At 41.3% G+C, this 25,911-nt stretch overlaps 2 protein-coding genes across 7 annotated transcripts in view; both read left to right on the plus strand.

Annotated features, from left to right (window-relative positions):
• Positions 1-25,444, plus strand: part of LOC140740105 (ELAV-like protein 2) — a 213,413-nt gene extending 187,969 nt beyond the window's left edge. For 4 of the 6 annotated variants that reach the window (XM_073069000.1, XM_073069003.1, XM_073069004.1 and 1 more), the window contains exons 6-7: positions 441-479; positions 14,889-25,444. In XM_073069000.1, coding sequence (XP_072925101.1) covers positions 441-479; positions 14,889-15,237 — 388 coding nt within the window. In that variant the 3' untranslated portion in view covers positions 15,238-25,444. The remainder of the gene's footprint in view (positions 1-440; positions 480-14,888) is intronic. The other 2 variants (XM_073069001.1, XM_073069005.1) reach the window with 2 other exon arrangements.
• The window catches only part of c16h19orf53 (chromosome 16 C19orf53 homolog), a 355,432-nt gene that overhangs the window by 3,625 nt on the left and 325,896 nt on the right, over positions 1-25,911 (plus strand). The gene's annotated exons all lie outside the window — the stretch shown is intronic.

Raw genomic sequence — 25,911 nt, forward strand, 5'->3', positions numbered from 1 at the left:
AGGCAGGTACAATAACAATTATGAAAAGACAGTTGGGCAGGTTCATGGATAAGAAAGGTTTATAAGGTTATGGGCCAAATGCAAGCAAATGGGACTAATTGGGCATATTGGTTGGCATGGACTAGTTGGGCTGAATGGCCTGTTTCTGTGCTGTATGGCTTTATATCTTTTATCATTGTGACAACCAAATGCAGTGATTGAGTAAAGCCTGTATAAACCATCTTTGGATAGTGTGTGCCATTTTAATTCAGCAGTCATGTTAACTTTATGTTTCTGCCTACTTTTAATTGAAAGTATTGATACTCCTATTGTCATGTATTTGCTATTGGTCTGTGTCTTTATCTACCTCTCTCCCTCTTTCTGTGTATCTTCAAATAAAGGCTCAACTGTTTCATAGATACTAACATCCACCCTTCCTTCCATCTCTCCTTCCTTCACAGGCTGGACAATTTACTTAATATGGCCTACGGCGTAAAGAGGTAATTAATGTTCCAAAGGGCATCTAGTTGGCAAAGACCTAGAATTTAATATGCACCCCAGTAATCCAGTTAAATTTACTAGGCTGTAAATGTTTACTTGGTTGCCATTGATCTTCAGAACTGTTGCCAGCTCTTCTATAAACGTCAGCGATACATACTCTATTTAATTGTTGTTTACTTTGACCATCCCATACCAAACCGACCCAGGATACATTTGTTTTGCTTCGAAATATCTCTGCTCACTTTCCTGCAGTTCAGTGTCCAATTCTTTGGCAATTTTTGAAATGCACCCAAGCAGACAAATCTTATTCTTAAACCACCAGCCCTTGTTGTTTTCCCGAATGTGATGTTTTACTGGACTTCCCTTTTGTCCGACAAAAGACATCGGAGCAGAATTAGGCCATTCAACCCATCAAGTCTGCTGCGCCATTCCAACATGGCTGATTATTCGCAACCCCATTCTTCGGCCTTCTCCCCATAACCTTTGATACCCTTACTAGTTTTGTAGCCTGTGGAAAAATACACAAGCAGGACAATAAATACTTCTCCGGGTCTTAAATTCCTTTATTTGTTTTAGATGTTTTATTGCAGAAAAAGCGTATTAAAAATAAAAATGACAAGATAATTTTTTTTAAAGTTCCCGCTATTGCAATCTCAGTTTGACTTCGGACCACACCGTTGTTATGCAGTATGAAAATAACTAAAAATATACAAATCCAATTCGGCAGTAGCAATTCTTTAAAAAAAAACACGAACAACATTAGAATCCCACCATCCTGCATGACATCGAAAATACGAATAAATACATCTCACCTTAACTAAGAGATATACTCACATTTGGCACACCAGATCTTAACTTCCAAACACATGTAGGCTAGACCTTGAAACGAGTTCTCCTCGCTCACGCTACATGAACAGAGATAAACACATTCACATTACTCTGTTACATTCATATTCGGTCATGAAACGATAAAGGAAAACAAATAAACTTTTACAATATATTGTCTCGTAGTTGAATTACTAAAAAGGCTGACCTAGCAGGCCGATTAAGCAAATTCGCAATCACGCTATTCCAGTGTCGATCACTTTTACTCGCGAAAATTTAAACCATCCACATGTAAGCCACGTGAAATTATTGATATTCTAGATTTATAAATGAATTTACATGGATATTATCAAATATTATTCACCATTCCTCACCAAACCTCTGAAAAGCATTCGAACGTCATCCTTTCCAGAACATGGCACCTCTTCCTTCTACTCCACCCATGCCAAATGACGTCACCGTCTTCTCTTAAAGGCACAGGCAGCTATTTTAGCATTAGCAAGATGAATAAATGTGCACATGGTTACACTAGTGTAAAAGTGAGTGAAGTCATTCTTGCTAAAGTTTTCCCAGAGAGGAGTCAAGAAAAAAGAAAAGTTATTATACCAGGGATGTGCATTCCCAAATCTGCTACACTCTAGCTGAGCTGTTCCCATACAGTCACACTCTGTGAGTAATCGCCCAAATCTGCCTTGTTCACACCATAAGACCTTAGGCGTAGGAGCAGAATTACGCCATTTGACCCATCAAGTCTGCTCCAGCATTCGATCATAGCTGATTTATTTTCCCTCTCAGCTCCATTCTCCTGCCTTCTCCCTGTAACCTCTGACAAATCAAGAACCTATCAACTTCTGCTTCAAGTTTTCCCAATGACTTGGCCTCCACAGCTGTCAGTGGCAGTGAATTCCACAGATTACCACCTTCTGCCTAAAGAAATTTCTCCTCATCTGACTTTTAAAGTGATGTCCTTCTGTGCCCTCTGGTCCTTGACACCCAACACCAAGGCATACAAATCCAACCCAGCCTGTTTCTATGCAATTTATCTACTGTCAAACCTCAGCAAAATCATGGAAGTCATATTCGATGGGACAACTATGCATGCTAGGGCTTTTCTCTTTGGAAGAAAGTCGGATGAGTGGTGGCTGATAGATGGTAAGAGGCATAGATCAAGTGGATGCCCAGAGACGTTTTCCTAGAGCAGAAGTGGCTAATATGAGGGGCATAATTTTAAGATGATTGGAGGAAAGTATAAGGGGGATGTCAGAGGTAAGTTTTTTACAGAGAATGTGGTGGGTGTGTGGAACACCCTGCCAGCAGTGGTGGTAGAGGCAGATACATTCAGGGCATTCAAGAAACTCAAGGTGGGCACAGGGATGATAGATCAAAGTAAGATATATTTGTGATTCATTTTGCACATGGAACAGTCCACAGTTTGCTGCAAGGTCTAAAGAAGGCTGAGAGGAGATTTGATTGAAATGCTCCAAATCACCGATGGTTTTGATAGTTTACATAGTGAGACTACTGGGAAACCAGAAGACATGATTTTCACATAATTGTCAGAAAAGCCAGAAGCTACAGGGGAATATATTTCCTGTACAATCTGTTGCGATGATGTGGGATGTACAAGACTATGGAAGTCAGGTCTAGGAACTGGTGTCATCAAAGAGATAGTGCTGGAGCAAATGGCCTCTCACTGTAAGAGTCAATGGTGACATCAATAGTGACCATAATATGATATGTTTTAACCTACAATTTGAGAAGGAGAAGGGAAAATTGGATGTGTCAGTATTACAGTTGAACAAAGGGAACTATGGAACTATGAGGGAGGAGTTGGCCAAAGTTCAATGGAACAATACCCTAGCAGGGAAGACAGTGGAACAACAATGGCAGGTATTTCTGGGAATAATGCAGAAGTTGCAGGATCGGTTCATTCCAAAGAGGAAAAAAGATCCTAAGGGGAGGAAGGGGCGGCCATGGCTGACGAGGGAAGTAAAGGATAGTATAAAAATAAAAGAGAAGAAGTATAACATAGCAAAGATGAGCGGGAAACCGGAGGACTGGGAAGCTTTTAAAGAGCAACAGAAGATAACAAAAAAGGCAATACGCCAAGAAAAAATGAGGTACAAAGGTAAACTAGCCAAGAATATAAAGGAGGATAGTAAAAGCTTCTTTAGGTATGTGAATAGCAAAAAAATAGTTGAGACCAAAATTGGGCCATTGAAGACAGAAACGGGTGAATTTATTATGGGGAACAAGGAAATGGCAGACGAGTTGAACAGGTATTTTGGATCTGTCTTCACTAGGGAAGACACAAACAATCTCCCAGATGTAATAGTGGCCAAAGGAACTAGGGTAAAGGATGAACTGAAGGAAATTTATATTAGGCAAGAAACAGTGTTGGATAGACTGTTGAGTCTGAAGGCTGATAAGTTCCCGGGACCTAATGGTCTGCATCCTAGGGTACTTAAAGAGGTGGCTCTAGAAATCGTGGACGCATTGGTAATCATTTTTCAATGTTCTATAAATTCAGGAACAGTTCCTGCTGATTGGAGCATGGCTAATGTTGTCCCACTTTTCAAGAAAGGAGGGAGAGAGAAAACAGGGAATTATAGACTGGTTAGCCTGATGTCAGTGGTGGGAAAGATGCTGGAGTCAATTATAAAGGAGGAAATTACGACACATTTGGATAGCAGTAGAAGGATCAGTCCGAGTCAGCATGGATTTATGAAGGGAAAATCATGCTTGACTAATCTTCTGGAGTTTTTTGAGGATGTAACTATGAAAATGGACAAGGGAGAGCCAGTGGATGTAGTGTACCTGGACTTCCAGAAAGTTTTTGATAAAGTCTCACATAGGAGATTAGTGGGCAAAATTAGGGCACATGGTATTGGGGGCAGAGTACTGACATGGATTGAAAATTGGCTGGCTGACAGGAAACAAAGAGTAGCGATTAACGGGTCCCTTTCGGAATGGCAGGCTGTGACCAGTGGGGTACCGCAAGGTTCGGTGCTGGGACCGCAGCTGTTTACAATATACATTAACGATTTAGATGAAGGGATTAAAAGTAACATTAGCAAATTTGCTGATGACACAAAGCTGGGTGGCAGTGTGAAATGTCAGGAGGATGTTATGAGAATTCAGGGTGACTTGGACAGGTTGGGTGAGTGGGCAAATGTATGGCAGATGCAGTTTAATGTGGATAAATGTGAGGTTATCCACTTTGGTGGCAAGAACAGGAAGGCAGATTACTGTCTAAATGGAGTCAAGTTAGGAAAAGGGGAAGTACAACGAGATCTAGGTGTTCTTGTACATCAGTCAATGAAAGCAAGCATGCAGGTACAGCAGGCAGTGAAGAAAGCTAATGGCATGCTGGCCTTTATAACAAGAGGAATTGAGTATAGGAGTAAAGAGGTCTTTCTGCAGCTGTACAGGGCCCTGGTGAGACCCCACCTGGAGTATTGTGTGCAGTTTTGGTCTCCAAATCTGAGGAAGGACATTCTTGCTATTGAGGGAGTGCAGCGTAGGTTCACAAGGTTAATTCCCGGAATGGCGGGACTGTCATATGTTGAAAGATTGGAGCGACTGGGCTTGTATACGCTGGAATTTAGAAGGATGAGAGGGGATCTGATTGAAACAGATATGATTATTAAGGGATTGGACACGCTGGAGGCAGGAAGCATGTTCCCGCTGATGGGTGAGTCCAGAACTAGAGGCCACAGTTTAAGAATAAAGGGTAGGCCATTTAGAACGGAGATGCGGAAAAACTTTTTCACCCAGAGAATGGTGGATATGTGGAATGCTCTGCCCCAGAAGGCAGTGGGGGCCAAGTCTCTGGATGCATTCAAGAGAGAGTTAGAAAGAGCTCTTATAGATAGCGGGGTCAAGGGATATGGGTAGGGAGCAGGAACGGGGTACTGATTGTGTATGATCAGCCATGATCACAGTGAATGGCGGTGCTGGCTAGAAGGGCCGAATGGCGTACTCCTGCACCTACTGTCTATTCTCTATTGTCTATTATCAAAATTGCCTGGAGCTGATTAACTCACTAGTGAGGCGAAAGATATTGACCCAAGATTGGCTTCCAGCTGTCTAAAATACTTAAAGTCATAGGAGAGTATACGAACTCCTTCCAGACAGCAGTGGGAATTGAACCCTGGTCTGTGATCTGGCACTGTTATAGCATTACACTAACTGCCATGCCATCATGCCGCCCCACAAGTCAGGAGCGTAAATTGGATGCTTCACAGTTGCAAGGATGATTGTAGCTTCAACTATCCTCAAGATGCCCAGCACAACTGAAGACAAGGCAGCCCGTGTTATCAGCATCCCATTCTCCATTGGTTCTCTTCACCAAACAACTGCAATGTTTATACAAACATGTCCAGCCCCCCCTCCCCCACCGCCACTACAAGTCACATATCAGAATCAGAATCAAATTTAATATCACCGGCATATGTTGTGAAATTTGTTAACTTTATGGCAGCAGTACAATGAAATATGTGATAAATAAATATAGTGGGAAAAACTGAATTTTAATATATATGTCTACTAAATAAGTAGTGAGAAATAACAGAAATAAAAAAGTAGTGAGGTAATGTTCATGGGTATCATCCACCTCATCTTTCCATCATGTCTATATCCTGGAACTCCCTCCCTATGGGGACTGTGGCTCGGCAGCATCTTTACCAGAAGGACAGTACAGCTCGGTCAAGGGTTTGCTCTCTACTGGAGCCTGTTTCTCCAAATCTATCATCTTCTGGAGTCTTCCTCTTAGCACTTTGTTATCAATAAGAATGTTGTGTTCTGTGTGTTTCCATAGTGACAAAGATAGAACATAGAAAATGGAACATCACAGCAAAGTAGGGGCTGACCATGTTCATAAGGTGTGGAATTATACGGTAGGGAAACAGGCCTAACTCTCCCATGCCTATCAAGATAGTCTGTTTTGCCTACATTTAGAAAATAGAACACTACAACACAGTACAGATCCTTCAGCCCACAGATACTATTCCAACATTTAATCAACTCTACTATTACTATACTATTTAATCAACTCTGAGATCAATCTCACACTTTCTTCCCACAAAGCCCACCATTTTTCCACTATCCATGTGCCCTATATAAATGCCATTAATGTATCTGTCTTTACCTCCAGCCCTGATAGTGTTTTTACATAGTTGCCATTCTCTGTATAAAAAACCTGCATCTGACATCCCACCTATACTGTCCTCCAATCATTTTGAAATTATGTCCCCTGGTATTAGCTATTTCCACCCAGGGAAAAATGTCTCTGGCTATTCCCTCAATCTATGCCTCTTATCAGCTTGTACACCTCTGTAGGGTAATAATAACAGATGACACATATTGTTCATAATAGAAACTTCTACATAATTCACAAACACCATCAACGAGTTGCTGTGTTCACTTAAAGAGACGATGTATAACGTAATGGCGTCAGTGGAAGGCAACTGCTTTTGGCTTTTTCGTAGTGGAAGTAAAGGGCTACTGCTTCTGTTAAACTCATAAAATGACATTTGCATATTTCAGTCACAAAATCCTACACCTCTATCAAGTTGCCTTTCATCTTCCTTCACTTCAAAGTGAAAAGCCCTAGCTCACTGAACCTATCTTTGTAAGACGTGCACTCTAATCCAGGCAGCATCCTGGTAAAATTAGCAGGAACTCACAATCTGAAGGATGAAAATACATACCACTTTCGTCCTTCCACAGCCAAGTAAACCCAAAGCTCGAGAGTTGTGCAGGCAGAGAGAAGACCTCCTTGTCATTCCCGTGCCAGCTCTTTGGAAAGTTACATGCATTGGTGCCATTCTACTCTATTTTTCATTAATCATATACCCAATTCCCTTTAGAAGGCGAATCTGTGCAATAAACAATTCAGTCTACGTCACACAGAGGCCTGTCAGAAGTGCTCCCACTGTTCAATCACCAATCGTCTTCAGCCCTGTAGTTACTGAGCAACTGGAACCATCATAAGAACTAGAGCTCATAGGTTAATGGTGAAAGGAATCTGAGCGGGAACTTCTTCACTCAGAGCGTGGTTGGTGCAAGTGTGGAATGAGCTACAAGCAGAAGTGGTGGATGTGGGTTTGATTTCAACATTTAAGAAAAACTTGGATAAGTACATGGATGGGAAGGGTGTGGAGGTTTATGATCTAGGTGCAGGTTGATGAGACTAAGCAGGGTAATAGTTCAGCATTGACTAGGTGGGCTGTAGGGCCTTTTTCTGTGCTGAAGTGCTCAATAACACAATAAACTCTCATGTGATCTCATTTCAATCTTCCTTCAGTCTTTACTTAGGCCGTACAGCAGAGAAACAGGGCCTAAGGCCCAACCCATCCATGCCAAACAAGGTACCCACCAAACTAATCCCATCTGCCCACACTTGGTCCAACACTCTTCCTATCCTCATATTTATCCAAATGTCTTTTCAATGTTGTTACAGTACCTCTCTCAAACGCTTCCTCTGGCAACTCGTTCAAAATACCAACCACCCTCTGCATCAACAAGATGCCCCTCTGCTCCATTTTATACCTTTCACCTCCTGCCTTAAATTTATGTCCCCTAGTTTTAATTTTCCCTTCCCTGGGGAGAAAAAAAAGATCACATACATTCACCCAATCTATATTATACTGCTCTAAAAGGTCGCTCCCCTCAATCTCCTACACTTCAAGGAATAAAGTGGTAGCCTATCCAAAGCTTTCCCCATAATTCAGACCCTCAAATCCTATCAGCATCATCATAAATCTTCTCTGCACTCTCTCCAGTTTAATGATGCCTTTCCTAAAACAGGGTGACCAAACTGTCCACAAAACTGCAAATGTTTCTTCATTAGTCCTCTTGAAGTTGTGGATTGGGGTGTTTCAGTTCTTATCTCAGAGAATGCAGTCTTTGTCTGCAACAGTAATTAGTAGAATAACTGGATTACTGTTAAATTCTAGTCAGTGCCTCATTTATATTTCTGAACTAACATTTTCTTTCCCCAGCATGGGATATGTTTTAATTTCTTTTTCAATGCGTAGTCTCTCAGTTGCATGACCTTTATTCTCCTCTTCCCAGTGGCTTATTTGTGCTGCTTTTATTTAAGTGCCTCTTTCTCAGCATCTCATGGTTTTATTATTCAAATCTAATCGTTTACATTTCCATACCTGGAGTTTTCTCCTAATGCATGTTTCGATATTTTTGTTATGTTGTTGTTGCTGCATATTTTAAATGAGAGAAGCAAGTTTTTTTTTTCTAATAATGTACAAATGTGTCAAAATGTGACTTTGATTTCAATAGCACACACACAAAATGCTGGAAGTGAGCAGATCAGGCAGCTTCTATGGAGGGGAATAAATGGTCGATGTTTTGGGCTGAGAAGGTCTCAACCCAAAATGTTGATTCCCCTCCATAGATGCTGCCTGACCTACTGAGTTCCTCCAGCATTTTCTGTGTGTTTCTCTAGATTTCCAGCTTCTGCCGAATCTCATGTTTATGTTTTTGAATTTAACAGATTAGTTTACATTTTATCTGAATATTTTATTCTTTTCTGTGTAAGTGGTTGGCATTGCTGCAAGGGTGACCACTGTGTGGTGTGTTGAGGATGGATTATTTGAAGGTGGTTTTATATTGGGGGGCGAATGTCATTCACAGTGACTGTAACTCCTCACCTCCATTTGATTTCAACAGCACCCTTAAAAAAACCTGTTTAATGCAAACCTAACTGGAAGTATGAAATGTCCAGTAGATACCCATCTTGAATTCTTTGTGGGGAGGAGTGGCTGGCTTATACCTCCATTTGTGTTTAAAAAAATGCTTCCTGGGAGTCCTCATATAAGATTGCTGAAAGGTTAGCTTGCAAGTTGAGTAATTAGTAAGAAGGCAAATGCAATGTTAGCGTTCATTTCCAGACAACAGGAATATAAAAGCAAGGCTGTAATGCTGAGGCTTCCCAAGGCATCGATCAAACCACACGGAGTATTGTGAGCAGTTTTAGGCTCCTTACCTAAGAAAGGGTGTGCTGGCCTTGCAGAGGGTCCCAAGGAGGGTCACAAGAATGATCTTAGAGATTAAAGGGTTAACTTATGAAGGGTGTTTCATGTCTCCACACCTGAACTCACTGGAGTTCAAAAAGATGAGGGGGATCTCATTCCAACTTACCAAATATTGAAAGGCCTGGATAGAGTGGACATGGAGTGAACATTTCCAATACTGGGAGAGTCTAGGACAAGAGGGCATTGCCTCAGATTAGAAGGATGTTCCTTTGGTACAGAGATGAAAAGGACAACCAACATAGTATGCTTGCAACTCAGGCCAAATGTGAAGTTTTGCATTTTGGTAGATCAAATGTAAAGAGATGGTACACTGTTAATGATCCCAAACAGTGTTGATGAGCAGAGAGATCCTGGGATCCAAGTCCATAGCTCCTTGAAAGTAGCTGCACAGGCTGATAGGGTGGCAAAGAAGGAGTATGCCTTTACTAGTCAAGTAATTGATTTCAAGAGTTGGGAAACTATTCTGAGCTTCAGAAAACTAGTTCGGTTATATCTGGAGTTTTGTTTACAGTTCTGGTTGTCCCATTATAAGGACGATGTGGAGACTGAGCAGAGAGTACAAAAGGGCTTCACCAGGATGCTGCCTGGATTAGCGGGCTTGTGCTATAATGAGTGGTTGGACAAACCTGGCATTTTCTCTAGAGCAGCAGAGGCTGATGGGACGTCTAATAGAGATTTACAAGATTATGAGAGGCATGAATAGAGTAGCCAGCAGGTATATTTTTCTAAGGGTCAAAATAGCTAGTACCAAAGAGCATGGATTTAAGATGAGAGGGGATATGTTCAAAGGAAGTGTGTGGGGCAAGTTTTTTGTTTAACAGAGAGTAGTTTTTTTACTGCCTGGTTTAGAGAGCATGTGCTATCACGAGAGACTGGATAAACTTGGGTTGTTCTCTCTGGAGCATCGGAGGCTGAAGGGAGATTTGATAGAGATTCATGAGATTATGAGAGGAATTGATAGAGTAGACAGAGTGTATTCATTTCCCAGGATTGAAATGTCTAATACCAGAGGGCATGCATTGAAGGTGAGAGGAGCTGGGTTCAAGGGGGATGTGAAGGGTAAGTTTTTTTACTCAGAGAATCATGGATGCCTGAATTGTGCTCTCTGATATGGTAGTCAAGGCAAACACATTAGAGGCTTTTAAGAGTTGTTTGGATAGACACATGGATTTGAGGAAGATGGAGGGATATGGACATGGTGTAGGTAAGAGGGATTAGTGCTTGGGTGCTTTTGATTTGCTTTTTAGCTGGTTTGGCACAACTTTGTGGGCCGAATGGTCTGTTCCTGTGTGTTCTCTTCTTTGGTCTATGTTCTAAATGGACATTCCTCTATTCTGAGGCTGTGTCCTCTGGTCCTAGATTCTCCCACTATATGAAACATCCTCTCGACATCTACTCTTTGTAGGCCTTTCAATACTTGATAAGTTACAGTGAGATTCCCCCCTCATGCTTCTAAACTTCAGCAAGTACAGGCCCAGAGGCATCAAACACTTCTCATATATTAACCCTTTCATTCCCAGGATCATTCTCATGAACCTCCTCTGGATCCTCTCCAACGTCATTGCATTTTCTTAGATAAGGGATGCAAAATTGCTCACAGTGCAGTCTGACCAATACCTTATAAAGCCTCAGTTACATGCAGGACAACGCATGGACTGGAACGTATTCTGCATGAAGTGTCGTAGACTGGATTGTGTATGATCCACATAGGGTAAAACGACTTTGTTAACATTATAAATGTTCCCAAGGAGTTTGGAACAAGAAGCACAGTGGTGACACTGAGACAAGGAGAGAGGCAGGTGACCAGACGTTTGGTCAGAGAGGTCAATGTTAACAAGTGTCCAGAAGGAAGAGAGATGAGGAGATGTTTGGAGAGGTAATTCCAGATCTTAGGGCCTACTGATATTTGTATTATCACATGGACCAAGATTGAAAGAGTACAGAGAAAATTTAAAAGGGTGTTATAAGGGTGTAGGTAAGACTTCAGGTAATAGACTTCAGAAACTGAGATATAGAGAAAGGTTGAATAGATTAAGACTTTATTTCCAAGAGTTTAGGAGAATGAGGGGAGATCTGACAGAGTTATACAGATGTATGAAGGTCATAATTTTTAGGTGACAGGTGTAATATTTAAGGGGAACCTGAGGGAAGGACATCACTCAGAGGGTGGTGCAAGTGTGGAAAAGTCTGCCAGAAGTAATAGATGTGGATTTGCATCACTGAAGAGACGTTTGGATAGGTAGATGGATTGGAGGAATATGGAGGACTATGGTCCAGGTGTGGATTGATGGGATGAGGCAGAATTGTAGTTCAGCACAGTCTAGGTGAGCCAAATGGCCTGTTTCTGTGCCGTAGTGTCCTATGACTCTGTGACTTTATGAAATACAGTGAAAGGCCTTTGTTTGTGTGTCATCCAGAGAGACCATTCTGAACATCTACATCAAGGTAGTAAAAAGAAAACTACAATTTAGTAAAATTCATTCTAACAGTGCATTGACATAGTACAAGAATGCAGAATGTGGTGTTAGTTACAGAGAAAGTGCAGTGTAGGCAGACAACCAAAGTGCAATCAGGTAGATTGTAAAGTCAAGAGTCTATCTGCACATGCCAGAGGTCCATTCAGCTGTCTTATAACAGGAGGTTAGAAGCTATCCTTGGGCTTGGTGGTACATGATTTCAGTCTTTTGTGTCTTATGTCCAATGAGAGAGGGAGAAGAGAAAATCTCTTTGACTATATCATCTGAATTCCCAAGTGTAGACAGAGTCCATGGAGGAGAGGCTAGTTTCTGTGATGTGCTGAGCTGTGTCCACAGCTCTCAGCAGTTTCCGCAGTCTTGTGGAACCCTACCTGATCCTCCTGAATGGAAAAAGGGATGGGGACCTTCTAGAAATGTCGCAAAACAGAAATCCTCCCTTTAACTTCCAATAGATGTTGAAGATGGCCTAGAGTTCTCTATGCTGAACTGATACTTCTACTTTCAATTGGTTATAATTAAAATAAAATCAGAAGACCAGGTTCTTCCTGATTGTGGGATCTTCGTGTGCACCGACTCTGCAGTACTTCCTGTCTGTAGCATAGTTCATCACAAGCAGAGTTCAGGATGTGGCACTGCATTTACAGCAAAAGTGCAATGCAGGCAGCCAAATAACGTGCAAGAGCTGATACAGGATAGATTGGGAGTTCCTCCTTAGCATGTGAAGCTTTTAGTGCAAGAAATAGTGATGGAGCAAATCAAATTGCAGATCCAACCATTTCAATGAATTGAAGAAGATGACTTAGACAAATGAGACAGCATTGAGCATCTATAAACAAATGTGTGGATTTGAAAGTTGAGGCCTCTGTGCTTTATTTAATCAACCCAGAAGCAATTTGATGATCTTCACCTCTGCCTGGTAACCCAAAGATGGGTTATTGATAAAGGTTGGTCAGGCCCAGAAATGTGATTATCATCCCTGGGCTACAATTTTCATTTTTAGGAATATAAACGGAATAAAAGTGGGTATCACCAATGCCCCACCTGTTACCTAAGTTGTATAATAGGCTTAAAAATATTCCCTTGTGAATTTTTTCATTAAATGTACAGTTGGACCAGATGCTACTTCTTGTTTAGAACAGGTTTTTGTACCTTCAGGGACAAGAGCTGTTCTCCTAATCAATCATTAATTTCTCACACACCTCACCATGCAGGAAGACTCTGCTCTGCCTCTTTGTGGGTGACATTTTCACGTTAACCCATGTTCTGATTTCAACCCAGTATTAGCAGTGGCTAGCACTGAGTTATGATGTGTAGATTTAATTGCCACAACAGCAATCTGGTAGAGTTACTGTCAACGAGTTTAGGTCCCATCATTGCAACTGCGGAACTTAAATTTGATTTATTAAATAAATCTGGGGTTGAAGTCAAAGTCAAAGTAAAAATGAGAGGGGGTAATCTAATTGAAATGTATTGGATATTGAAAGGCCCAGAATGAGACCTGCTCTCTAAATCCAGAATTAGTTTGGGACTTGAACTTAAATCATCAGATCAACAGTCTAATTTCTGCACTTGAGGAGAGTAAGAGAAAAAGAGGAGAGAACAAAAGAGAGAGAGAGCGAGGAGAGTACAAAGCAGGAAAGATATGAGAGATAGAATGAGAGGAGAGAGAGGGGGGAACAGAGAAGATGAACCTGCAATCTTTGTTTTGTAAGCTTTTCCATTCAAGGGCATTGGTGTTCCCATACCAGGCCATGATGCAACCAGCCAGCGTATTCTCCACCACACACTCATAGATCCCGTGTGCAATGTCACAGAAGGTCATTAGCCAAGTGAACTCTTACCTAAAGGGTTAACATATGAGGAGTGTTTGATGGCTCGGGACCTGTACTTGTTTAGAAGAATAAGGGGGGGGGGGGGGGATCTCATTGAAACCTACCAAATATTGAAGGGCCTAGATAGAATGGATGAGGAGAGGATGTTTCTAGTAGTGGAGGCGTCTAGGACCAGATGGCATGGCTTCAGAATATAAGGATATCCCTTCAGAACAGATATAAAGAGGAATTTCTTTAGTGAGAGGGTGGTGAATCTGTAGAATTCATTGCTACGAAGGCCAAGTCCTATTTAAAGTGGCAGTTGATAGGTTCTTGGCAGCACAGACTCGATGAGCAGAATGGCCTAATTCTGCTCCTATGTCTTATGGTTTTATGGTCAAAGTTCAAAGTAAATTTATTATCACAGTACATATATGTCACCACATACAACACTAAGATTCAATTTTTTGCCGGCATACACAGTAAATATAATAAACACAATAGAGTTTCTGCCCAACAGGGCAGAAAATGTGCAAACGACAACAAACTATGCAAATACAAAAAGAAAAAAAGAAACAATAATAAATAAATAAACAATAAATATCCAGAACATAAGGTGAAGAGTCCTTGAAAGTGAGTCCATAGATTGAGGGAATAGTTCAGTGAAGGAGCAAGTGAAATTAACCCCTTTGGTTCAAGAGCCTGATGGTTAAGGGGTAATAACTGTTCCTGAATCAGGTGGTGTAGGTCCTAAGGCTCCTGTAGCTTCTTCTTGATGGCAGCAGAGAGAAGAGAGAATGGCTTGGACGGTGGGGGTCCTTAATGATGGAGACTGCTTTCCTGTGACAGTACTCCATGTAGATGTGCTCTGTGATGGGGAGGGTTTTACCCGTGGTGGACTAGGCCATATCCCTACTTCTTGTAGGATTTTCCGTTCAAGGGCATAGGTGTTTCCATAACAGGCCGTGTTGCCACCAGTCAATATACTCTCTACCGCACAGAAATTTGTCATGCCTGATCTTTGCAAACTTCTAATTAAGTAGAGGAACTGTCGTGCTTCCTTTGTAACGTAATTTTTGTGTTGGACCCAGCAGGGAATCTCTGAAATGATTACACTGAGAAATTTATAGTTGTCGTTCTTATGGAACATCAATGATTTTGAAGTAACTGTTGATGATATTGAAGTTCTTTTTGTTGTTGTGTGTGTGAAGTGGTTAAATATCTGATTCACACCCAAGCAGCCCTCTCTCTCTGTCCACCAGGTTCTCTCCAATCACAATAGAGGGGATGACAAGCCTGGCGGGAGTGAACCTCTCAGGCCCCACGGGCACTGGCTGGTGCATCTTCGTGTACAACCTATCCCCCGAGGCAGATGAGAGTGTCCTCTGGCAGCTGTTCGGGCCTTTCGGAGCCGTCACCAACGTCAAAGTCATCCGCGACTTCAACACCAACAAGTGCAAAGGCTTCGGCTTCGTCACCATGACCAACTACGACGAGGCGGCCATGGCCATCGCCAGCCTGAATGGCTACCGCCTCGGCGACCGAGTCCTCCAGGTGTCCTTCAAGACAAGCAAGACACACAAGTCGTGAAGCCGCCTCACGTACGCGCGCGAGAGAGAGAAAAACAAACAAAAAAAAACAAAACACAGAAGCGCCCCTTCGCAACACAAAAAAAGTAAAGGAAAATAATCAATATGCCACCAAACACACACACAGCAACAGAACAGAACAAAAAAAATCCAAAAAAAAATCCATTAATATAACTGGGCTTACAGTGAAACACAGAACAGACTTTTTCTCAAGAGCCAGTGTTAGCATTATATTGATACAGGACATGTTACAACAAATAATCAGGAAGCTATTTCATAAACAACTTTGAATACTTTTTTCATAGCTCTTATTATATGAATATAATACATATAAAACAATACTACGCAGGGGGTTTTAACCCAGCCTAATATTAATAATAATGCTTATAACTGCCTTCTTTGAAGGTGATAATCTGTTGAAAGGGCAGAACAGAGAGCTGGGAAACTTTAGAACATTTTCACTAAGACCTGTTTTCGTGTGGTTGCAATTGACATATAGAGAAAAAAATCTTTTAAAGGGGAATATTTATGAATTACAGCTCATAATTAATTTACCTTTTTTCTCTTTTTCCTTGTTCCTTCCACGGTTTCATTAACCAAGAACAAAAAAAATGTGCAATACCGAGCAGCTAAAACATTTGGGCTGGGCTCCGTCAAGCAATGAAGTGCGTTACTGTAAACTAATTTTCAAAAAGTCTTTACTGAGTTGTTCACGGGTCCCTGCCAAGTGTTCTGTGCCATGAAAGGCGCATCCAGTTCATAACTTTGCATCCCTCCATGGGCAGTTCTTGCACAGAAAGTCTCTTTCAGTGCCAGCATCCCAAAAGAAAGCAGGCCACAGTCTGGAGTCATGAATAAGGAACAGTTTGGGTGTAAACTGTGTACCACGATCTTATTGGCAGAATTAGCATTTTGTAACTCGATGCATAGAAAGAAGTCTTGACCCTACTGAGGCTTATTATGGTCCCTACTCTATGCACACTGCAAGAAGGGGTTTAAAAGCACCTGTCTAATAGGGAGGGCAAAACTGCAAAGTGGACTTAACCTGCAGCACAGTAGCATGGTTTCAGAACACTTAGTAATGGATTGTGTCTGTTGAGTTAAACTATTTTCAAAATAGGTTTCCCCTTTAATAAAACGCTATGCATAATCTCATCTTAAAAATGACAGTGCCCCCACTTCAAAAATATTTGAGGGATACTTTTCTAGCTTCTGAGTAATTGTTATCTGACCTCCTCCATGTGAGAAACCGTGAAGACACTGAAACAATGTTTATGGCGTTCACCAAAAAAAACTTGTACGTAAGCAGCATAGTTGTGTAGCCAGTTGCATGGTCTTTGTCTCCAGGGGCACCTTTGGCTGGCTAGATAGCACCAGGCCTAGTGTCTACGTGTGGGAATCTTTTATATGGGCAAATTAGCTCAGAGGCTTCAAGCTGTAGAGGTGGGATCTTTTACCCTCTCCTTTTGTTAGTGTAAGCCTGCTCTCTCTGGTTACCTGCTTTAAGCAAAGAATGTAGATTAGTGACTAATTTCACTAAGACAGGATGTGGTTATACAGGAATATTTGTTCTTAATGGACCATTTACAATTTGTCAGTTATGAAGCAATCTTTTTTAACGCAAAACTCATGGCATTGAGCCATCCTGTTGGACAGACCCCCGAACTTTTGGGAGGATGTAATGTAAAAATGTGCATTGATATCCCTATATTTATAAAGTAAAATTGAAGTATGAGATTCTTTCCTCTTTAAAAAATGAACTGTTTACATGACAGGCTTCCTGGAGTATAAGAAAGGAGAGAATGCTTAACCTGTGGATGCCTTAGCAGGAAAAGTTTGCACTTTCTCAACTTCCCCTTACCGTCCCATTGTTGTCTGTGCCTCTGGAAGGCTGAGCTGGGGAGGACTGTTCACATCCCCTGTTACAGAGCGACTCCTTACCAGACCACGTCTACCGCTGGCCACCATCACCTCATGGCTCCAGGTCGCATCTCCTTGGTGTCCTTCACACTTGCTGGTTCTTCGCAGAACTTCGTCTGACATTGAGGAAGGTTGGGGCAGATCTTCAGTCAGCTCTTGGTCAGGTACCTAATGACGCCTTGTCGCGATAACCAAAGCAGGACAGAACAAAGTATCAGACATTACCAACTACAGTAGGGCAGTCCAGCCCTGGTCTTAAAGTCAAACAGGCAGAAGACATTTTAAAATTATCCCTGTAGTGATCTCTCAGTCCCAATCCCTCCACATTCTGCAGACCTCTGCCCTCGTTTTGATATCCCATCTCATTAAACTCAAATCCAAGAACTCAAGACATTTACAGTACAGTACAGACCATTCAGCCACGAAGTTATGCCGACCTTTTGACCTACACCAAGATCAATCTAATCCTTTCTTCCTACATAGCCGTCCACTTTTCTATCATCCATGTGCCTATCTAAGAGTTTCTTAAATGCCCATAATGTATCTGCCTCTTCCATCATCCATAGCAGGGCACCCACTACACTCCAGTAAAAAAAAATTTACCTCTGAATTTTTCCCCCATACTTTCCCCCAGTCACCTTAAAATTATACTCTCTTGTTTTAGCCATTTCCGCCCTAAAAAAACTCTCTGGCTGTCCACTCGATCTATGCCTTTAATCATCTTGTACACATCTATCCAGTGGTCATTCATCCTCCTTTACTCAAATAGAAAAGCACTAGCTCGCTTAGCCTATCTTCATAAGACATGCTCTCTAGTCCAGGCAGCATCCCAGTAAATCTCCTCTGCATCCTCTCTAAAGCTTCCACATACTTTCTATAATGAGGCAACCAAAAATGGAACACAATACTTCAAATAAATACTCTAGTACTGGACACAATACTCCAATTAAATACTCTAGTACTGAACACAATACTCCAAATAAATATTTCAGTACTGAACACAATACTCCAAATAAATACTCTAGTACTGAACCCAATACTCCAACATCCTGGTGAATCTTTTCTCCCTTCTGAAGGTCCTGACCAACACAATTTTCACCACCTCTATAAACAGTGAGTTCTTGATCATAACCATTCGTTGCATAAAATACCAAGTCCTCACTTCCTTTTGTATCTTACTATTATTGCTCTTCCTATAGAGGCAACCAGAACTGGACACAACACTCCAAGTGTGAATATATCACAATATTCTGAGTAGATTCAACTGTCAGCCATTACAAGAGTGCGAGCAGTGAGATGTTCATTACGGAGAATATATCATCTTGTGATAAAATCATTGTGTTGGTGCTGGCAAAAACCCTTCTCTTGTGTGCTACCTGTGGGAGGCTTCTCCTCTAAGGTAGAACACTGATGAGATCGCCTGCATAATGCTAAAGTTCACAGGTTAGTCCCCATTGGTTGGAAAGGCCAGGCTGCTTCTTTGCGGTGACATGGCTAGGAGTTATGAACTGAGAGTCCCAGTGTTGCTGAGACTATGGGAGCTGCCCACTGACAGGTGGTCAGGTAGCACCCTCTCTTCACTGCCCTTGATTAAGACAGCATGGCCTGGGTGGTGGGGACCCTTCATGATGAATGCTGCTTTCCTGCTCCTTGTAAATGTACTTCCCAGTCCCACAACAGCAGAAAGTGCCGATAGGATCTGAATTTTCTCTGTTCAGTCTCACCTAACTGATGAACAGAAGAGCATACAAAGGTTAGTGTTCTTTTTGCACTCTGCACATTTGACTCAAGAATCAAGTTTATTTATCACATGTACATTGAAACTTGCAGTGAAATACGTTATTTGCATTTACAACCAACCCATCTGAGGGCGTGCTGGGGGCAGCCCTCAAGTGTTGCCGCACATTCCAGCACCAACATAGCACGTCCACAATGTTCAGCAGATCACAACATCAGCAAAACAAGCCCCATTCCTCCCTCCCTCACACCCACACACACATACACAGTCCGCTAACCCTTAAAGCAGGCTCTCCTCTTCAGCCTCCATCGGACTTGGATTTGGACTTGTGTGTGCATACTTGCAACACTCGTGGCCACAGCTTCAACATCACCCATAACGGCCACTTACTGTTTTCCAGCCCAGAGTGTTGTAGCAAACCACTCCTTCACATTTCCCACCATTAACACTCACTCACATGCAGTCACTTCACAGGACACTGCAGAGAATCAACAAAGGCTAATCTGATACCCTCCTTTCCCCACACACACGCGCGCGCGCGCGCATCTATAAAATGCACACACATCCACCCTCAATGGCCATGAACAGTTACAAGTACACGACCCTATATTAAGATCACTCTTGCATTGTTATTTGCACTACATCACGTGATGGCACGACGGGGGAAAGTCTTCCCTCCAGTTGCTGAGATTCCCAGGTGAAGGTAACTCTCCTACAAGTGTATTGTGGTCTGTCTCCTGTCCTGTACTGCCGATTTGGAAATCAGTCCTCTCCCTTAAATGATCAACACCATTCTGTTCAAAGGAATAGGTGATGTTGGATGGGTGATGTAATGAGTTGGTAACCTCTCCTCCGGAAAATTGAAACCTACACCCATAAGCTATCCCACAGGTAGAACATAAATCTCCAGCTTTCTCATTTATCCGTCACACTTTTCTTGGGCACTTCACCGCTTGTTGCTACAGCCCTCATACCTTCACTGCATTACGTGAATTAAGATGATTTAAAACTGCAATAGTACAAATTTCTCAGTGAGGTGTAAGGACTGCTCAACACATCAAATCAAAGACAAGATTTATTGGAATTCAGCACTCTCCTGGTTGTCATGGAGCCAGCACACCCAGTTACAAAAGACAATGTCAACAAAAACACCCTATGAAATCATCCACTAATTTCACATGTTATATTTATCCTGACCCTGACCCTGCTATCGCCAGACTTAAAGGGACAGTGCCACTTTACTTCCACAGTACTGGTTCTATACCTACTTTCCCCATCCTCTTTTGTAAGTGCAGAAGGTTAAGGTTACAGTCCAGTTAAAATAGAGCCACTGAAGGGGATTAAACTGAGTCTCCCTCCTCCCCCTCCCAAGGACAGGCATTCTCTGATGTTTGAGGACGCAGGGGAATGTGAGTAGGTGCAGAAATGCGTGACAATCGGCAGTCTTTTTTGCCAGCTTGGGAATGTTTTGCATTTCAGGGATGAGTCTGCAAGCAGGGACGTGGTATGGGAATGCAAATGTTTGGTTGACTACATCTTGTGTGGAGATGTACCTTGCGCACATGTGTATAACTTTCATGTAACAGATGCCTAAGTTTCTCTGCTGATGAACTAATTCATAGTGGTGATTCAGAGATTTATCATTTGTCCGGATTGAGGCAGAGTGATATCATGCCCCAAGCCCATTAGTAATTTCTCTTGCTGAAAGAGAAACATTTTCCAATTGACGCCAGTGAAGTGACTTATTACAACTCTGCCATTTACTCAAACTTCAGGCTTTGGGACTCCCTCTCAGACTGGGATGACCTCTTTCCAAGGGAGAAAGGGGTGAGAGTAGATGCTGACGTCACCCCAGTGTTTTCTCAAGAATCCTGCAAGGTCTGCTTTTCGAGTCAAGTGCAGGAACTGTGTTCCCATGTAGAGTGCTTACACAGCAGTCTTCTCCTTGGAGCTGAATTGATATTGGGGTCCCCAGCTATGATTTGCCGTTCATGTGAAACTTCATTTTTGTTGGTAATCCTAATTTGTCACATGTGTACGCCAGACTTGAGACATCATTATTATTGTACTGTAGCTCTTAAGTATAACATCTTCTGATATACTGTATCTTCACCTCCATTAGTTCGTAGGTAATCTGTGGCTCCCTCTAATAGGGAAACCAAATAGCTCACTCTGTTCTCTCTCTCTAATACTCAGTAACCTTTCTTCTCTATATTTATTTGTGATATATCATTACCATCAGTAACATAGGTTTATAATTCTATAATTAATCGACGCCATATAATGCACGCCAGGAACAAATGGTTTCTCACCATGGTATAATATGCTCAACACATGACATGAACTGCTTAGACCTCCCTAGGTGATGCAATGGCCATTTAAGTCAGCACCTCTCACTGTTGCTTTGCTACTTTGCATGACTATTGAAGAGACGATAATAAACTAGTCAAAGGATACCTGTATGAGAGGTTCATTTTATCATGACAGCATTTACTCATAATGGTTAGCAATCTCATCATGAAACAGTACAGCAAGAATCCAAATGTTGTGGCTATTTATGTGCCTGAGACACAAGTGACTATTGGAGAAGCATAAGCCTTGTTAGTTTAAGAAAGCTGGAAAGGGTGCACATTGCACACAATCACTTTTTTTTATGCTTTCTGAGATCTTATATTGCCTCTCATTAAGCAACTGGCCACAAGGTACCCAGGAGGAAATACTTTGCAGAGTGGTCCTTCCAAAGCTCTGGGCTCCATGCTGTGTATCTAGATGGCTTTGTGTATGTATTAATAGAGCCGTTTGGGAAATATTGCTGTACAAATTGCTACCAAGATGTATCCAGTCAACAAAACAGAAGCTCAGACAGGCCAGCAATAGTAGAGAACTATTCTTTGAATTTTTTTTCAATTGAACTCTATTGACTTCCCCTTTCCATTGGAGACAACATTGGTTTTCCAAGCAACTACAGATTGATGTGATCCCACCCTCCCCATTGAAACACATTTTGGAGTTGTTTTGAAAAGCAAATTAATTATCTCCCCCTCCCACTTTTAACAATGGTTTCCCAATGCCCTCTGTACCATTCGGCATCAAACCACCTCTCAACCTCGTATTTCACTGTTTAGTTAAAGAATCAAAACCAGAATACAGAGAGAGTTGTGGAGATACAAAGATATTCTGTAGTGTTATCAGGATCTAAACTCTCATTACATCACAGGTGGAGGTGAATCAAGCCCATCAAACCATTAAATACAGATGGATAACACACCCAAAATGCTAGAGGAATTGAGCAGGTCAGGGAGTCTTGATGAAGGGTCTTGGTCTGAAATGTCAACGGTTTATTCTTCTCCATTGATGCTGCCTGACTTGCTGAGTTCTTGCAGCACTTTGTACATGTTACTCTGGATTTCCAGTATCTGCAGAACCTTCTGTGCTTATATACAGAAGGATGCCTGTAGATAGTTCTAGAGAAGGTCTATAGTGTTCAGAACAAAAATGTCTCTAACAATCCTCTGAGTGTGGAAGGACTGACAAAGAGAAATGAAAGGTATTAATGTATAGGCTTTGTTAAAGATAAAATTCATAAGTGATTCCCTTTACAATGTATCTAAAAATCCTTAAGACCTGTTGAAGGAATACAATGCAGACTTCGAACCGTTCGTCTCCCCCTTCCGAGCTCTTCCTATTGTGATAGATAGATTATTGTAAAAAGTCCATATTACCATGCTGGGATGGGAGGGTTCTAACAGAACAACATTGGCAAAACATTTGATGACTTTTCATATTATAATAAATCTTGCCAAAGAGGCGATCTCTTTGATGTGAATGGGTTTAAAAAAATCTATTTTTATAAAAAAGAAAAAGACCTCATTGAAAATTTTTACAGAACCTTGATTGAAAAAAAAGAGAATATTTTGACAGGCTACGTTCTTTTAGTGGGAGGGGAGGACAGTTTTGTCACGTGTGCTCTAGATTGATAACTTTTTAAGACAAAAAAAGGGAGCATAAAACACATTGTTTACGAGCAAGAATTGTAAGTTTGTACTCAGTGATACTGAGAGCATATCGTTTGATGGGAGCACTTTCTCAACAGTACAGGTTCCACACAGTGACATCATAACAGCTGACAAGATTTCGTTGAGGCCTTCCTGTTTAGTTGCTGTAATAGATCGACATTTTTAAAGAGAAGATTGCCAAAAAAATAAAAGTCAATTGACTTTCGATTTCCTGGCTTAGCCGGTCTTTGAAACCTGTTTTATTTGAACAAGACGGGAAAATTGTCATGTTCACAAGGTCCTTTTTCTTACTTTCTTCCTTTTGTTGGTGTAAGTTTTCATTTTGAGGAAAAGAATTCAACATTTCTTCTGAAGTACGCATTGTTGTTCTCCCTCTCAGCATTTGCAAAGTCATTCATTATAGATGAAGGGTTTGAGTTGATTTTGATAGACCCAGTAAGATGCTATTAAAATATATTGTGTTTCTTACCTAATTTGAATGTCTGGCCCCAAAGACAGTTTATGGCAATTTTTATAACAAAAACTTCACCCTTACCCCCTAAATAAAGTTATTGTTCATTTACACAGTTGTAGAGAAGTGTCAGACTTTAGTTAGATCTTGTCTCTTTAGTTAGTTATGTCAAGCAGATATCTGTCCGGTATGTGGACAACTGCCTAGTGTTGGTTGGCACTAACACAGTCCCACTTGGTGGAGCATAACACCAGATGTCACCGACTGTTAAGAGATTTTTCTAAAAGTCAAGGAAAACCAGCTGGGACAGGCGGTCTCTGCGGTGAAGACCTGGTCTTAGTGATTCATCCAGACCCGATCTCAATATTGTGCCTCTGCCTCCTCTGACCACTAACGCGGCTTATGAAGACCGACCAACCACAACGCCACCCCCGCCCCCTTCCTTCTGCTGTTTTTGCTGGATGTTAAACACTCGGCAGCTCAGAAAGGGAGAAAGCTGGGGTCTTCTAGAAAGAGCCCAACTAAAATTTGGTCCGGAATACCGAAGTTGTAGGCAAGGGACAAATTAAAAGGACGATGTCAAGCTTTTTTATTTTTGACACTATTCTCTTTAATCCAAATAGTTTGATCATTTGTTTGAGGGCCTCAGTATATTTATTTATCTTTACCACCTCTTTAAAATTTGTTATTCTTCCTTTTTTGGGGATGGTAGGTGCTAATTGATCCTTTGTGTGTTCCTGAGGAAAGGTTTTTGGAAAGCTACTGACGCAAGCCCTACCTTAACTTATTCAAAACTGAGCAAAGCACTAAAGGCTCTGCTACCTTTTAAATAAAAGCTTTAGATTTCCAATTTTGCTTTGACCCATGTTGACGTTGTGTGTGGGGGTGGAGCTTTTTTTAAAAAATTCCCCCTCCTCTCCCCCCAGGACTTGACTATTTACCAAACTTGCTAGTTAGTTTGCATTCTCACTTTTTTTGCTATTATTTTTTCTCTCTTTAACGTCAGATGTTTCTTTGTGTCCGGAACTCTATGTGTAAAACATGGGTCTCATTTTGTTAGAATAGTTTTTAAGATTAAAAAATGGTTAAAAAAAGATTTTCTATTGTTTTAAAACCGTGTTAAGTGTATTGTACAAATCTGTGGTAGCTTACATTACAGAACAAAAAAAAATGTAAAAAAAAGCACCATGACCTAGTTAATATTTTGGCAATTAATAGCTTCTTGTAGCTTAACTTATTCAGAGATTGAATATATATTATTGCATTGTAAAAGTCGTTCTGTGTATATTTATGTTTCCTTTATATTTGCAAGTTTTAAACAAAAAAAAATGACATTAATTTTACCAATATGTGGTTTAGCTTAATTTATTCTAAGGGAACAAACTTAAAGTTTGAGGATGGCTCTCCTTAGTCAGGTGCACTGATTATGTCGTGATTCATACGAAACAAAAAATATTGAGTATTAGGAAGTTACTTTGTGTGATAGTTGTTATAACTTTGCTATTACTTTTGTCTTGTTAAACATTTTCAGTCTTATCCTAATAGTAGTGTCGATGGATTTTAACATGTTATCGCTTGGTATTTCTTTGCTTCCATTTGGCCTCTTTGCCAATCCTCTAATGGCGCATTGAGTGAACGGTGACAACCAAAGGGAAACTTTAACAAGTCTCGGAGATACTCGCGGATGATTTTTTTCCGAATGAGAGAAGTCCAGCTGACTGGATTATAAAGTCAGGGGTTGGGGTGGGGGGGAATGGGAGGCACGTTCAGGGTTCATGAAAATACTGAACAAAATGTATCCCTGAACTTGGTGGATCGAGTGTACAAAGCATTAGCGGGGAGGCACAGATCTTTTTTCTCTTTGGTGTATTTAGTTGGGGGAGAGGGTAAAAGTTCCCACGATCCTTTAACTTAATATTTATTTCGATGGTAAATTATGGCTGATTTCTTGTTGGAACAAACTTGCTAGTTTAGAGTATTTATTACTGGGAATACAAATGTGAAAGCTGTAAACATTTTTCATTGAACTGTTTGATTATTTGTACTTTTCATGCCAGACAATAAACTTCAGAATCTTACTGCAGATTCATGCTGTTGTCATATCTTTACAACCGGTCCAGATTTAAAGCTTTTTAAGGTTTTAAGAGATGCTGTTGTTAAAATACACTCCTTCACATTTCCCACTTGTCTAACATGTTATTGAGTCATAGGGAATGGAAGCTGGCCCTTTGGCCTAACTCGTTTTGCTGGCCATGGTGCCTACCTAAATTAGTCCCATTTGCTCACATTGGGCCAATACCTTTCTAGCTGTCCCCTATCCATATACTTATTCATTGTCATATAAATGTCATAAAGTCAAAGAGCAGGGTAACAGGCCCTTTGGCCCACCTTATCCATGCTGATCAAGGGGCCCATCTAAGCTAGTCCAATTTGTAAGTATTGGGTCCATATCCCTCTAAACCTGGGGGTCCCCAACCTGGGGTCCACAGATCCCTTGGTTGTGGTTATGCTCCATGGCATAGAAAAGGTTGGGAACCCCTGCTCTAAACA

This window comes from Hemitrygon akajei, chromosome 16 (assembly GCF_048418815.1).
Source record: "Hemitrygon akajei chromosome 16, sHemAka1.3, whole genome shotgun sequence".
NCBI classification, from domain to species: Eukaryota; Metazoa; Chordata; class Chondrichthyes; order Myliobatiformes; family Dasyatidae; genus Hemitrygon; species Hemitrygon akajei.